The following is a 15,683-nucleotide window of genomic DNA, read 5'->3' on the forward strand; positions in this document are numbered from 1 at the left end:
TCAGGTGTCATGATTGGTGCGTGGTGTTCAAAGGTGTCAGGTGTCATGATTGGTGCGTGGAGCTCAAAGGTGTCAGGTGTCATGATTGGTGCGTGGAGCTCAAAGGTGTCAGGTGTCATGATTGGTGCGTGGAGCTCAAAGGTGTCAGGTGTCATGATTGGTGCGTGGAGCTCAAAGGTGTCAGGTGTCATGATTGGTGCGTGGAGCTCAAAGGTGTCAGGTGTCATGATTGGTGCGTGGAGCTCAAAGGTGTCAGGTGTCATGATTGGTGCGTGGAGCTCAAAGGTGTCAGGTGTCATGATTGGTGTGTGGAGCTCAAAGGTGTCAGGTGTCATGATTGGTGCGTGGTGTTCAAAGGTGTCAGGTGTCATGATTGGTGCGTGGAGCTCAAAGGTGTCAGGTGTCATGATTGGTGCGTGGAGCTCAAAGGTGTCAGGTGTCATGATTGGTGCGTGGAGCTCAAAGGTGTCAGGTGTCATGATTGGTGCGTGGAGCTCAAAGTTGTCAGGTGTCATGATTGGTGCGTGGAGCTCAAAGGTGTCAGGTGTCATGATTGGTGTGTGGAGCTCAAAGGTGTCAGGTGTCATGATTGGTGCGTGGAGCTCAAAGGTGTCAGGTGTCATGATTGGTGCGTGGAGCTCAAAGGTGTCAGGTGTCATGATTGGTGCGTGGTGTTCAAAGGTGTCAGGTGTCATGATTGGTGCGTGGAGCTCAAAGGTGTCAGGTGTCATGATTGGTGCGTGGAGCTCAAAGGTGTCAGGTGTCATGATTGGTGCGTGGAGCTCAAAGGTGTCAGGTGTCATGATTGGTGCGTGGAGCTCAAAGGTGTCAGGTGTCATGATTGGTGCGTGGAGCTCAAAGGTGTCAGGTGTCATGATTGGTGCGTGGAGCTAAAAGGTGTCAGGTGTCATGATTGGTGCGTGGAGCTAAAAGGTGTCAGGTGTCATGATTGGTGCGTGGAGCTCAAAGGTGTCAGGTGTCATGATTGGTGCGTGGAGCTCAAAGGTGTCAGGTGTCATGATTGGTGCGTGGAGCTCAAAGGTGTCAGGTGTCATGATTGGTGTGTGGAGCTCAAAGGTGTCAGGTGTCATGATTGGTGCGTGGTGTTCAAAGGTGTCAGGTGTCATGATTGGTGCGTGGAGCTCAAAGGTGTCAGGTGTCATGATTGGTGCGTGGTGTTCAAAGGTGTCAGGTGTCATGATTGGTGCGTGGAGCTCAAAGGTGTCAGGTGTCATGATTGGTGCGTGGAGCTCAAAGGTGTCAGGTGTCATGATTGGTGCGTGGAGCTCAAAGGTGTCAGGTGTCATGATTGGTGCGTGGAGCTCAAAGGTGTCAGGTGTCATGATTGGTGCGTGGAGCTCACATGGCGGTAGATGAAGACCCGGAGGAACTTGCCGCTCATGGTCTCCAGGCGCTGGCCGTTGAACAGTTGTCCCAGAGTGATCTTGTTCTTCAGGATGTGGTTCTCCAGGATCAGCCTCAACACGCTCTGGTCGATGGACATCACCTCATCTGAAGGAAACGGACCAAAGTCTCTCAGTGTCACAATAATGTTGCTGTGGGAGCGAGATCATCACATTATAGTCAATGAAACCAAATCAAACATCTTCAGCTGATTCCTCAGAGCTTTTGTCATCTTCCGTGTTTGTCCTGATAAAGTGTGAGCACTAAATGAAACCACAGCGTCTGCTAATGCTATATTTACATACATCCAGTTTTTAGGGTTTGCTCCATTAATGTCATAATCCAGTTTACTTTTTGTCAATTATTTCTGACCAGTGTCTGATATTGAATTAAAACAAATTCCATGTATTTTATTCCAACAAGGATCAGTTTATCTTCTTTTGATGTTTCCAGGAGATATGATTAGCATCCTTGTAATCACATCTGGTAACGTATTGTCTTTTTAAAAGAACCTAGGTTTGTGGAGATGAGTTTTACGTGAATAAGTAGGCTAAGCATCAAATCGATTATTAAATTATGACCTTCAGATGATGCCAACTGCCAACCGGATAGTCCGGAAAATACGGTATCCAAATACTAGAAATATGACTACTACTGGTTTAAGTGTTACATATGGCCTGTATTGGCTTGAGCTGACACGTGGATTAAAGCAGATCATGCTCCTGTTGTGATCTGCAATGCTGAAGGAGAGAGAATGGTCTGACATGGGAAAGTCCTTGAGTTCTGAGCACAGCTGTGGAGTCAGACATGAGTCAGACAGAGCGGCGGCGGTGCTCGCAGAGCGGCGGCGGCGGTGCTCCAGCACTTTGGACTGGCCATTGTTACAATACTGTGGTATCAAAGGGGAGTTCTCCATATATTAGTCCCAATATGAAAAATCCCTGATAAATGGCACCATTTATTTGAAGGCCGTGGCTGCAGAGCCGCGACGCGGTCAAATAGCTCATCAGTTTCAGGAGTCGCGGCACGAAATAGCCGAGCAGTTCCGCGCCGCGGCTCTGTAGACACGCCCTTATTTGAATGCTGCCCCAGTCCCATGTGTCTGTTCAAACAAAAGTGTATTAAAAAATACATGAAATGATATAAAATCCCAGATATTTTTACTCACTTTGCTATGAATTTAGATGTGTAAAATTGGATAAAACACTTACCAGAAACTATCTGCTTGATAAAGCCGAGGTCATTGTGCTGGTCCTAAACATGTACGAGACGCTCTGTCTGAGCAGTCACACTGGACAATGTCAGTGAAGCCTCCAGTTCTACTGTAAGAAACCTCAGAGTCTTATTGGACCAGGAGCTCTCATTTAAAGCTCATATAAATCAAGCCTGTAAAACAGATTATTTCCATCTCTGTAATAAAGATCAAATCTGAAGAATCCGGCCTAAAAGTGAAGCTGAAACGTCTCCTGCATTTGTAACGTCTCGATTCTCCTGTAACTCCTGCTCACAGCAGGTCCTAAAAGCTTCATAAAAAACTTTAGCCTAGACAGCAGAGCATCAGTCTGAGGACATTAGTGTTGTGAGTTTGAGCCCCGTCGGGGGCATGTTTTGTCACTGATTGTTTTAAAGATCATCAAGACAATTTCTTGAATAACTAAATGTCACCTCTGCTGTTCTGTTCAACGTTTTTTGGAGGGAGGAGCTCTCTCAGAAGGCAAAAAGTCTGTCTTTGCCTTTGGAGGGTCACTGTCTGTAACTGCACTAAAACCACATCATATTGGCCAGAATGAACCCTCTCCCTTTCTTTTTGGGCTAAGCCCCGGATGTTTAGAATGTCTGGCTCCGCCTCTGCCGTCTATAGCAGTAACTTTCAATATTTTGTATCATTTTTCACTTGAGGGACCAAAGATATTAGAGGTAGTGAGCCTCACCAGCCAGGAGGACCAATCAGAGGCGAGCACAAAACGAAACTAGGTCATTTTTGCACACGGTAAAACCATGTGCAAAAAGACCTAGTTTTGTTTTCGCCAAAACCGGGTTGATTCTTGATACTAAAAAAACTAAAAAGGTCCACCTTGACACAAAAAGAACCCCCCCATAGAAATCCTGGCTACGGGCCTGGAGGTAGAGCTCCTGTTGTGGAATCAGCTCCTGTTCATGTTAAAGAGGCCGACAGTCTCTTGTCCAGGCTTAAAACGTTCCTCTTTAAATGGCTTATGTTCAGACCAGTTAGGAACAGAAATATAAAGCTACAGTTTCAGCTCCGCTGCCCTAGCAGGAACTATGGGGGAAGTATGGCAGCTGATAAACACTTATTCTATCAAAGTTCACCTGTGTTGGTTCTGTTCATATGTTTGTCTCCTCTCAGAGTGCTGCTGTTTCAGACGCTGCTGATTCTAACTTATAGATCCAAATGCTCCTCAACTGCCTGAAAGAACACTGTCCACGCTAGATGAACCGCCCTCTCTCCATCTGAGAGGTTCTGGCTCCAGAGTCTATTTCAGAATCAGAATCAGAATCAGGAGGTTTATTCACATTTGTCGATGAACAAACACAGGAACTTGTCCTTGTGATTCGGTGCAACTCAAACAACAAACATTGAACATTTGCAAATTAATTTGCCAATTTTCTGTTGTGATTTTGAGCATTACAAAAATAATTTGAAGGTTGAAATGTCTCTAAAACAAGTGTGAGTTCAAATGGAACAAGAGCAATGAGGCAAGCGAGGTGCACTGTATGTTTAGTAACGCAAGTCCCAGAGAAATACAATTCATCTTTACAAAAGTGAAAAATGATAATGATAAATCTGGGAACTTAAGAACATCTTTTCTCAAATGTGTGAGGATTGTCGTAGATAAAATATTGGTATCAGCAAATATCTGGCCAATTACTACCAGTAAATATGGTGTGAAAAAGCCTGGCCCATGTGTGAGTGTCGTGGTGCAGTACTGACCGGTGAAGGCCGTGTTGAAGGGGGCCAGCAGAGTGTAGGCGGCCCCTGGGCTCATGGCGGCGGACAGGCCCAGTTCAGACACCATGTCCCCAAACGTGGACTGAGAGGGGCCCATCAGCTCCATCACCTGCTTGGCTGTAACACACACAGAGGTAAGTCACAATACAGGGCGCAATCATTAGATTCAGGGCTCTAGACTACGAGCAAAACGGTTGTATATGCGAGAAGTGCGAGAAGTGCGAGAAGTATGCTACTGGGTGTAATCCCTTCATCCAGGAGTGTTCCATTGTAGAACAAGAGTCATTGGACACTGAAAAAAAACAAAACAAAACCCACAATCTTCTCAATCTTGGACTCAGAACTCAGATATTTATCCTACTCTGGGCTGCGGGCGGAACCTCCTGATGATAGTCTTGTTAATCTATTTACACTGCTTAAATTTAGTACTAGTTTTCTTTGTTCCCCTTTACAGCCCTTTAATGGGCCATCCTCTTGTTAGTTGGCTGGAGCTCATCACTGATGAGAACCTGACTGGGCCAGTTCTAGGCGTTTGGTGGCCCTAAACAAGATTGTGGTTGTGGCCGACCAAATGACAAACAGTTATTAAATATTTTGTGGACATAACAATAGAACATCATAAAATAAAGACGGGACTATTTAAATCCAATGCAAGTTTATTGTTAAGAAATGAGGGGCGGCCTGGGGTCAAAAGGTTACTCAGGAACACTTGACATAAACTATTCATTTTTTAAGTTTGACCAAAAATCATACACTTTTCTAGTGCATTTTAGATAGAATATTGTTTTCAATTCATGCCTCTTTTCTTTTGAGGTCCCCCACAGTCCTTTTTCCATGGTTGGCACTAGTTCATATACGGAAGTTACTGAATCCAACATGGCGGCTCCTTACTGAATCCAACATGGCGGCTCCGGAAGTTACTGAATCCAACATGGCGGCTCCGGAAGTTACTGAATCCAACATGGCGGCTCCGGAAGTTACTGAATCCAACATGGCGGCGACCGAGCCAGCTCAGGCAATAATGCAATAATTTTCTCTCTTGGGTCCAAATCCGAAGTGTACGGGGCTTTTGATGTTTACAACCCTAACCCTTAATAATACAATCTGAAGCGCATCGAGGGCCGCCATATTGGATTCTGTAACTTCCGTCCAGATTCCGTATATGAACTAGTGCTGACCCGTTTGCCATTCTCCCTCCCCTACCCCTAGCCTCCTCTACCCCATTGCCTACTCTTCTACCCCCTGTTACATCCCCATCTTTTTCTCTCTACTTCTTCTGTCTTGTTCATTTTATCTGTATATTAATGTGTTCTGTACGTGTTGTCCCCCCTGTCTGTAAATACCCCCCCTTTTTTATTATGTTCAGCGTCTTTGGGTCACTGAAAAGGACTATATAAATAAAAGTTATCATTATTAGGCCCGAGCGCCACAAGCTGGCGAGAGGCCTATTAATCTCGTAAGGCCGTGCGAAGCACGGCTGCGAAAGTGCGCACATAGTGCGCACGAAATCGAGCGCGAAGCGCTCGCCCACTTCCAAACACTCACTAACGCACTCCTTCACTCATGCACGCCCCGTGCATACTAATTAGTAGTAGGAAAATGGAACATTACCGTTGTAAACGGGCGAAGCCCGTGCAAAAGTGCGCACTAAACGAGCACTCATTTGCGCTAAGTACCTCACGAATACGTTCCCCATCTCTTGCATGTTCCGTGCATATAAGCATGTAATGCAAAAAATGAACATTATTACTGTATAGAGGGCCAAAAACACAAAGTGGGCGGAGCCCACTCAAAATTAACGAAAGTACCCGTCAGTGACCAGGGACCCACACCATGAGGTAGGAAAGCGCGAGCGCTTTCCGAAAATGTATAGTTTATGATATTTGGAAAATGGGAAACATTGTTTTCACATTGGAATATTCTTCTTCTTCTTCTCGGGACCAACCCCCCTATTTTTCACCCAGTGAACATTGACGAAAAGTCACAAAAATGTTCACACCTCTAAAAATCGTGCCTCTCTACATTCTGGCTATTTCCCTTTTCTAAAATAAAAAAAATTGGCGCGTCAGCGCCCCCAAATGTACCAAAAATGCATTGAGAGATGGGAAATGACCCAAAAAAAATCTGATCGTAGAATCATGAAATTTGGCGCAGAGGTAGATGGTGACAAGAGAAGTAAAAAATATTATTACGGCAACGCCGTCCGCCCAACCAAATGTCGGCCATATTGCTTCAAAAATGGCTAAACATGACTTCGGAGTTTTTCCAAACGTCGTACTTTTACGAACTCCTCCCAGGGCGTTGGCCCTAAAAAGCTGAAATTTGGTGAAAATGCTACTGAGGAGTGGGACATCAAAAGTTATCCAAATTACATTGATACCTCTCACGGTCTCTGTGCGGCGAAGCCGCAAACTGTAGCTAGAATTTCAGAAATCTCCCATATTTAAAATTTCTGCCGTTTGCGCAGATAAAGTCCGAATTGCGTCAAATTAGAATCAGTTGTTAAACTCTTTGCCCTAAACCTACTTGAAGTGAAATAAATTCATTTGGCGCCACAGCGCCCCCTACAGATTTTATATGGAGGTTAAATGTTTAGTTTTGCGAAATTATATGAAATTTGACACAAAACTCAATTTTAGCATCCCCATCAAAAAAGTCAATGAGACCCATGTCATAATTGTTATGGCGTTGCCGTAACGATGACCGAAACCTTTCATGTTATTCCAATGGGGAAATCGCCAGAACATGTTTACACTTTAGACTTTCACAAACTCCTCTTAGGGCGTCATCTTCAGGACCATCAAAAGTTATCCACATTTTCATTCAAAGAGTCACGGTGTCTGTGCGGCAAAGCTGCACATTTTGCCAAGAATTCAAAATAAAATAGCTTTTTGATGGTAAAACAAAGGGGAGAAGATGTGACAGCGTCACAGATTCAGCAGTAGGCGTAATAAAAGGACAATTGGGGCGCGTTAGCGCCCCCTCCTCTTGCGGCGTGGCGGCGGTGTGGCGGCGGCGTGGCGAGGGCCGATCATTGCCGCTTGCGGCTATATTTATTATTATTATTCACTGCGTCCATTCAGTCAATGGGTCACATGCTCTTCTGCTGGACAAACGCTGTAGAAAACACAAAAGGCTACAATCTCTGTCTGAACTGATGCTTTCTGTTACATTTCTAAAACATGTGGACATTTGTAAGCATGTCAGGTGCTCATCAGGTGCTCGTCAGTGACAGGGGAGCTCCAGCCAACACACAATAGGATTTCTATGGAATGGCAGGGTAGCAAAGAAGAATAGTTTCAGGTGAAACTTAATGTAACCAAATAGATAAACAAGATGCAGCTCAGAGTTGATACATATCCGAGTTCTCAGACTAGGTCCGCAGATTGAGAATGACTTTTGTATGTCAAACTGCCTTGTATTTTTTTAAACAATATCCAGATGACTACAACTGAGTCTTCTACTTTGCTTTGCTGCGATTAAACCCACCAATACAATGTAAATGTAATGTAGACCATTCAATACAATCATTTGCAGTATTAGTTTCAATAGTATTTTGACAAAACATCAAAATTGTTATGTTTTGGCACAAAATGATGACAGGGATTAAGCAACCATTAAGACTGACATTACGGGCCGCATTTGACCCCTGGAGGTCGTGTTGACGTGGACCACTCCGTCTGTAACATCGAATTTGGCAAACTTCTCCGTAAGAACTTGTCGGCAAGGAGGAAAACATGAGTTGCATGGTTGTCTGTAATGTCTGTGTCTCTGTGTTGGCCCTGCGACGGGTTGGCCACTGTCCAGGGTGTACCCCGCCTAAGGCCCAAAGTCACTGTTATGTTTGGCCCGCGAACCTGCCTGAACGTCTAAATTTGTCCCACTTCCCAAAATGAGTTTGACACCCTGCACTTTACAGAAAGGGTGAAACTAGGGGCACACAATACATAGGCCCAGTATCGGTATCGGCCGATATTCATGTTATTGTGTAATATCGTTTTTAACATTGGATCCTTATTTTAAAGGGAGTGTCTACAGAGCCGCGGCGCGCGGCCGAAACTGCCATGTTTTTTTGTGCCGCGGCTCCTGAAACTGCTGCGCTATTTGACCGCGCCTTTTTAGACCGCGCCGGATTAAGGTTAGGGTTAGGGTTAGCCATGAGGCTATATGGCAGTGCCGCGGTTCCTGAAACTGCTGGGCCATTTGACCGCGCCGCAGCTCTGCAGCCACGGCCTATTTTAAAATACAGCAATATTTTCTAGTTAAACTATAAAAATGACTTTATTTCAGCTCAAATCAGAGCGTTCTGGTGTGAGCCAGAATGTTGTGCTCAATGGTCTTATACTGAGAGTCATGTGGTGCCGGGGGTTCCTGTACAGGTCTTATACTGAGAGTCATGTGGTGCCGGGGGTTCCTGTACAGGTCTTATACTGAGAGTCATGTGGTGCTTGAGGTTCCTGTACAGGTCTTATACTGAGAGTCATGTGGTGCCGGGGGTTCCTGTACAGGTCTTATACTGAGAGTCATGTGGTGCCTGAGGTTCCTGTACAGGTCTTATACTGAGAGTCATGTGGTGCCGGGGGTTCCTGTACAGGTCTTATACTGAGAGTCATGTGGTGCTTGAGGTTCCTGTACAGGTCTTATACTGAGAGTCATGTGGTGCCGGGGGTTCCTGTACAGGTCTTATACTGAGAGTCATGTGGTGCCGGGGGTTCCTGTACAGGTCTTATACTGAGAGTCATGTGGTGCCGGGGGTTCCTGTACAGGTCTTATACTGAGAGTCATGTGGTGCCGGGGGTTCCTGTACAGGTCTTATACTGAGAGTCATGTGGTGCCTGAGGTTCCTGTACAGGCCTTATACTGAGAGTCATGTGGTGCCGGGGGTTCCTGTACAGGTCTTATACTGAGAGTCATGTGGTGCCTGAGGTTCCTGTACAGGTCTTATACTGAGAGTCATGTGGTGCCTGAGGTTCCTGTACAGGTCTTATACTGAGAGTCATGTGGTGCCTGAGGTTCCTGTACAGGTCTTATACTGAGAGTCATGTGGTGCCGGGGGTTCCTGTACAGGTCTTATACTGAGAGTCATGTGGTGCCGGGGGTTCCTGTACAGGTCTTATACTGAGAGTCATGTGGTGCCGGGGGTTCCTGTACAGGTCTTATACTGAGAGTCATGTGGTGCCGGGGGTTCCTGTACAGGTCTTATACTGAGAGTCATGTGGTGCCGGGGGTTCCTGTACAGGTCTTATACTGAGAGTCATGTGGTGCCGGGGGTTCCTGTACAGGTCTCATACAGAGAGTCATGTGGTGCCGGGGGTTCCTGTACAGGTCTCATACAGAGAGTCATGTGGTGCCGGGGGTTCCTGTACAGGTCTTATACTGAGAATCATGTGGTGCCGGGGGTTCCTGTACAGGTCTCATACAGAGAGTCATGTGGTGCCGGGGGTTCCTGTACAGGTCTTATACTGAGAGTCATGTGGTGCCGGGGGTTCCTGTACAGGTCTTATACTGAGAGTAATGTGGTGCCTGAGGTTCCTGTACAGGTCTTATACTGAGAGTCATGTGGTGCCGGGGGTTCCTGTACAGGTCTTATACTGAGAGTCATGTGGTGCCTGAGGTTCCTGTACAGGTCTTATACCGAGAGTCATGTGGTGCCGGGGGTTCCTGTACAGGTCTTATACCGAGAGTCATGTGGTGCCTGAGGTTCCTGTACAGGTCTTATACAGAGAGTCATGTGGTGCCGGGGGTTCCTGTACAGGTCTTATACCGAGAGTCATGTGGTGCCTGAGGTTCCTGTACAGGTCTTATACAGAGAGTCATGTGGTGCCTGAGGTTCCTGTACAGGTCTTATACTGAGAGTCATGTGGTGCCTGAGGTTCCTGTACAGGTCTCATACTGAGAGTAATGTGGTGCCGGGGGTTCCTGTACAGGTCTTATACTGAGAGTCATGTGGTGCCTGAGGTTCCTGTACAGGTCTCATACTGAGAGTCATGTGGTGCCGGGGGTTCCTGTACAGGTCTTATACTGAGAGTCATGTGGTGCCGGGGGTTCCTGTACAAGTCTTATACTGAGAGTCATGTGGTGCCTGAGGTTCCTGTACAGGTCTCATACTGAGAGTCATGTGGTGCCGGGGGTTCCTGTACAGGTCTTATACTGAGAGTCATGTGGTGCCGGGGGTTCCTGTACAGGTCTTATACTGAGAGTCATGTGGTGCCGGGGGTTCCTGTACAGGTCTTATACTGAGAGTCATGTGGTGCCGGGGGTTCCTGTACAAGTCTTATACTGAGAGTCATGTGGTGCCGGGGGTTCCTGTACAAGTCTTACTGCAGATGACAGAGGCTTGAGTCTGACGGAGGAAGTGAAGAATCCCTGGGTCAAATCTGTTCTTACAACATGGAAGGAGCTGATCAGAACTGGTTTTGAACCAAACAACACAGACCTGAGATTCAGGGTCTGGATTACAAAAGTTTTTCACCAGATGTAAAAGAGAATCACATGAAAATCTATGATGAGTTGAAAGAATCCTTTGACCTGGAGAAACAGGACTTTTGTACTTACAAATAAAGAGTTATTATAGCCGTTAAGCAAGGCAATGACCATCATAACCCTCTAACTTTTTTTATTAACGCTTATAAATCAGAACTTCCAACAGGAATAATATTTAGATTTTATATACGCATTAATAACAGCCACTCTACTAAATATATAAAAAAGAGTAAGATGACAGATTGTAAATGAATGCCATTGGAGTATATTTTTGGCAGCGAGGAAAAGACCATCAGAATAAAATGGACACAAACTGCACCGACAATGTGAAATGAGGAATGAGCGAGACAGGAGGACATGCAGTATAATGTCAGAGTCAGGAATCGAATTCACGACACTGCGGGCGGCTGCACTTGGAGCCTGGCGCACGTGTGCTGTTCCTTAAACCACTCAGCCACCTAAAGAGTGACACACAAAGACTGACCTGAGTCAGGCATGAGCACTTTGTCGATGAGGTGGATGACTCCGTTGCTGGTCACAATGTCCTTTTTGAGCACCATCTTGATGCCGTTCACGGTGAGACTATCTCCGTCACAGCCGATGTCGATGGTGCTGCCCTCCATGGTCTCGTAGGACGTCCCGGACATGATGGCCTCCGAGCACTGCACCGATTTAAGCAGGTGGAACTTGACCAGAGCTACAACCACAGAATGACAAACAGAGAGATCAGCACAGAAACGAGGGCTGCAACAAACAACATGACTCCAACTAATCCACCGCCAAACAAAGGGTTAACTCCACACCAGAAGATAAAACACATACATCTGTTTGTCACGAGCCACATGTGGAATGATCTGCATTAGATCTGGCGAGGTCGTCCAGGAAACCTTCCTGTGATACTTATAGGTCAGATTTATATTTGTATTCAATCAATGCTACGGTTTAGTGGACCTGGTTTAGTCCTGGTTTAGTCCTGGTTTAGTCCTGGTTTGGCCCTGCTTTGGACCCGGATTAGTCCTGGTTTGGACCACGTTTGGACCTACTTTGGACCTGGTTTAGTCCTGCTTTGGACCTGGTTTAGTCCTGGTTTAGTCTTGGTTTAGCCCTGGTTTAGTCTTGGTTTAGTCCTGGTTTAGTCCTGGTTTAGTCTTGGTTTAGCCCTGGTTTAGTCTTGGTTTAGTCTTGGTTTAGTCCTGGTTTAGTCCTGGTTTAGTCCTGGTTTAGTCCTGGTTTAGTCTTGGTTTAGTCCTGGTTTAGTCTTGGTTTAGTCCTGGTTTAGTCTTGGTTTAGTCCTGGTTTAGTCCTGGTTTAGCCCTGGTTTAGTCTTGGTTTAGTCCTGGTTTAGTCTTGGTTTAGTCCTGGTTTAGTCCTGGTTTAGTCTTGGTTTAGCCCTGGTTTAGTCCTGGTTTAGACCTGCTTTGGACCCGGATTAGTCCTGGTTTGGACCACGTTTGGACCTACTTTGGACCTGGTTTAGTCCTGCTTTGGACCTGGTTTAGTCCTGGTTTAGTCTTGGTTTAGCCCTGGTTTAGTCTTGGTTTAGTCCTGGTTTAGTCCTGGTTTAGTCTTGGTTTAGTCCTGGTTTAGTCCTGGTTTAGTCTTGGTTTAGCCCTGGTTTAGTCTTGGTTTAGTCTTGGTTTAGTCCTGGTTTAGTCTTGGTTTAGTCCTGGTTTAGTCCTGGTTTAGTCCTGGTTTAGTCTTGGTTTAGTCCTGGTTTAGCCCTGGTTTAGTCTTGGTTTAGTCCTGGTTTAGTCTTGGTTTAGCCCTGGTTTAGTCCTGGTTTAGTCCTGGTTTAGTCCTGGTTTAGTCCTGGTTTAGCCCTGGTTTAGTCTTGGTTTAGTCTTGGTTTAGTCCTGGTGTTCTGGGTGTTGTTATGTCTGTTACAAACGCAGAGCACTAAAACATTTATTCCCCTGGAATCGTGAGCTGTCTCCACTCGTCTGATTTGTGTCTCAGATTGTGTGAGAGCAGCTGAACCCGGGGAGCCATGTGGTCCCGGGGGTCCTCCTGAGGAAAGCATGTGTCGTCAGTGTGAGCAGAGTCCCGCTCCTCTGAAGGCTGCTCTGAAGGCTGCTCTGAAGGCTGCTCTGAAGGCTGCTCTGAAGGCTCCTCTGAAGGCTGCTCTGAAGGCTGCTCTGAAGGCTGCTCTGAAGGCTGCTCTGAAGGCTCCTCTGAAGGCTGCTCTGAAGGCTGCTCTGAAGGCTGCTCTGAAGGCTCCTCTGAAGGCTCCTCTGAAGGCTCCTCTGAAGGCTCCTCTGAAGGCTCCTCTGAAGGCTGCTCTGAAGGCTCCTCTGAAGGCTCCTCTGAAGGCTCCTCTGAAGGCTGCTCTGAAGGCTGCTCTGAAGGCTGCTCTGAAGGCTGCTCTGAAGGCTCCTCTGAAGGCTGCTCTGAAGGCTGCTCTGAAGGCTGCTCTGAAGGCTGCTCTGAAGGCTGCTCTGAAGGCTCCTCTGAAGGCTCCTCTGAAGGCTCCTCTGAAGGCTCCTCTGAAGGCTCCTCTGAAGGCTGCTCTGAAGGCTCCTCTGAAGGCTCCTCTGAAGGCTCCTCTGAAGGCTGCTCTGAAGGCTGCTCTGAAGGCTGCTCTGAAGGCTGCTCTGAAGGCTCCTCTGAAGGCTGCTCTGAAGGCTGCTCTGAAGGCTGCTCTGAAGGCTGCTCTGAAGGCTGCTCTGAAGGCTCCTCTGAAGGCTCCTCTGAAGGCTCCTCTGAAGGCTCCTCTGAAGGCTCCTCTGAAGGCTGCTCTGAAGGCTCCTCTGAAGGCTACTCTGAAGGCTGCTCTGAAGGCTGCTCTGAAGGCTGCTCTGAAGGCTGCTCTGAAGGCTGCTCTGAAGGCTGCTCTGAAGGCTCCTCTGAAGGCTGCTCTGAAGGCTCCTCTGAAGGCTGCTCTGAAGGCTCCTCTGAAGGCTCCTCTGAAGGCTCCTCTGAAGGCTGCTCTGAAGGCTGCTCTGAAGGCTGCTCTGAAGGCTGCTCTGAAGGCTGCTCTGAAGGCTCCTCTGAAGGCTCCTCTGAAGGCTCCTCTGAAGGCTCCTCTGAAGGCTCCTCTGAAGGCTGCTCTGAAGGCTCCTCTGAAGGCTACTCTGAAGGCTACTCTGAAGGCTGCTCTGAAGGCTGCTCTGAAGGCTGCTCTGAAGGCTGCTCTGAAGGCTGCTCTGAAGGCTCCTCTGAAGGCTGCTCTGAAGGCTCCTCTGAAGGCTGCTCTGAAGGCTCCTCTGAAGGCTCCTCTGAAGGCTCCTCTGAAGGCTGCTCTGAAGGCTGCTCTGAAGGCTGCTCTGAAGGCTGCTCTGAAGGCTCCTCTGAAGGCTGCTCTGAAGGCTGCTCTGAAGGCTGCTCTGAAGGCTGCTCTGAAGGCTCCTCTGAAGGCTCCTCTGAAGGCTCCTCTGAAGGCTCCTCTGAAGGCTGCTCTGAAGGCTGCTCTGAAGGCTACTCTGAAGGCTCCTCTGAAGGCTGCTCTGAAGGCTGCTCTGAAGGCTGCTCTGAAGGCTGCTCTGAAGGCTCCTCTGAAGGCTGCTCTGAAGGCTCCTCTGAAGGCTGCTCTGAAGGCTCCTCTGAAGGCTCCTCTGAAGGCTCCTCTGAAGGCTGCTCTGAAGGCTGCTCTGAAGGCTCCTCTGAAGGCTGCTCTGAAGGCTGCTCTGAAGGCTGCTCTGAAGGCTCCTCTGAAGGCTGCTCTGAAGGCTACTCTGAAGGCTGCTCTGAAGGCTGCTCTGAAGGCTGCTCTGAAGGCTGCTCTGAAGGCTCCTCTGAAGGCTCCTCTGAAGGCTACTCTGAAGGCTACTCTGAAGGCTGCTCTGAAGGCTGCTCTGAAGGCTCCTCTGAAGGCTGCTCTGAAGGCAAATGTAACAAAACAGACTGAAAGATGGACTGTTTTTCTCCCGCAGAGCTCCGCCCACAGAGCTCCGCCCACCTGCTGAGATTATGACATCATCAAAAGACAGAACTAATTTCAGATCCTAGAATACGACGAAGATGTTTACCACCATAAAACACCAAAGAAGAAGAAGAGAGCCTAAAACCTGTAAATTTTAACACACATTTCTGACTTTTACAATATTCATTTTAGTCCCATCTGTAATAAATCTGTATTAAATCTGTATTAAATCTGTATTAAATCTGTATTAAATCTGTATTAAATCTGTATTAAATCTGTATTAAATCTGTATTAAATGTGTATTAAATCTGTATTAAATCTGCATTAAATCTGTATTAAATCTGCATTAAATCTGTATTAAATCTGCATTAAATATGCATTAAATCTGTATTAAATCTGCATTAAATCTGTATTAAATCTGTATTAAATCTGTATTAAATCTGTATTAAATCTGTATTAAATCTGTATTAAATGTGTATTAAATGTGATTTACTGTTTATCACAACATTCCTTCAGTCAATCATATTCGATACAGATGGTGCAGCTGAATATTGTTAAAATGCATATTTTTCTTGCATTACGAGTTCTTAGGTCTAGTTCAGGGGTACTACTACTGCAATGAGTACTACTACTGCAATGAGTACTACTACTGCAATGAGTACTACTACTGCAATGAGTACTACTACTGCAATGAGTACTACTACTGCACTGAGTACTACTACTGCACTGAGTACTACTACTGCAATAAGTACTACTACTGCAATGAGTACTTCTACTGCAATGAGTACTATTACTGCAATGAGTACTACTACTGCACTGAGTACTACTACTGCACTGAGTACTATTACTGCACTGAGTACTACTACTGCAATAAGTACTACTACTGCAATGAGTACTATCACTGCAATGAGTACTACTACTGCAATGAGTACTATTACTGCAATGAGTACTATTACTGCAATGAGT

General features: G+C 46.6%; 1 protein-coding gene across 2 annotated transcripts in view; it reads right to left on the reverse strand.

Annotated features, from left to right (window-relative positions):
- postnb (periostin, osteoblast specific factor b) overlaps positions 1 to 15,683 on the reverse strand; it is a 65,244-nt gene that overhangs the window by 21,978 nt on the left and 27,583 nt on the right. For both annotated transcript variants that reach the window (XM_072443922.1, XM_072443921.1), the window contains exons 8-10: positions 11,343 to 11,555; positions 4,358 to 4,492; positions 1,364 to 1,512 (exon numbers count right to left, since the gene is read on the reverse strand). In XM_072443922.1, the coding sequence (XP_072300023.1) occupies positions 1,364 to 1,512; positions 4,358 to 4,492; positions 11,343 to 11,555 (497 nt within the window). The remainder of the gene's footprint in view (positions 1 to 1,363; positions 1,513 to 4,357; positions 4,493 to 11,342; positions 11,556 to 15,683) is intronic.

Source organism: Eucyclogobius newberryi, unplaced genomic scaffold, assembly GCF_026437365.1.
Source record: "Eucyclogobius newberryi isolate DKJ021-1_F unplaced genomic scaffold, fEucNew1.0.hap1 SCAF_137, whole genome shotgun sequence".
Classification (NCBI taxonomy): Eukaryota; Metazoa; Chordata; class Actinopteri; order Gobiiformes; family Gobiidae; genus Eucyclogobius; species Eucyclogobius newberryi.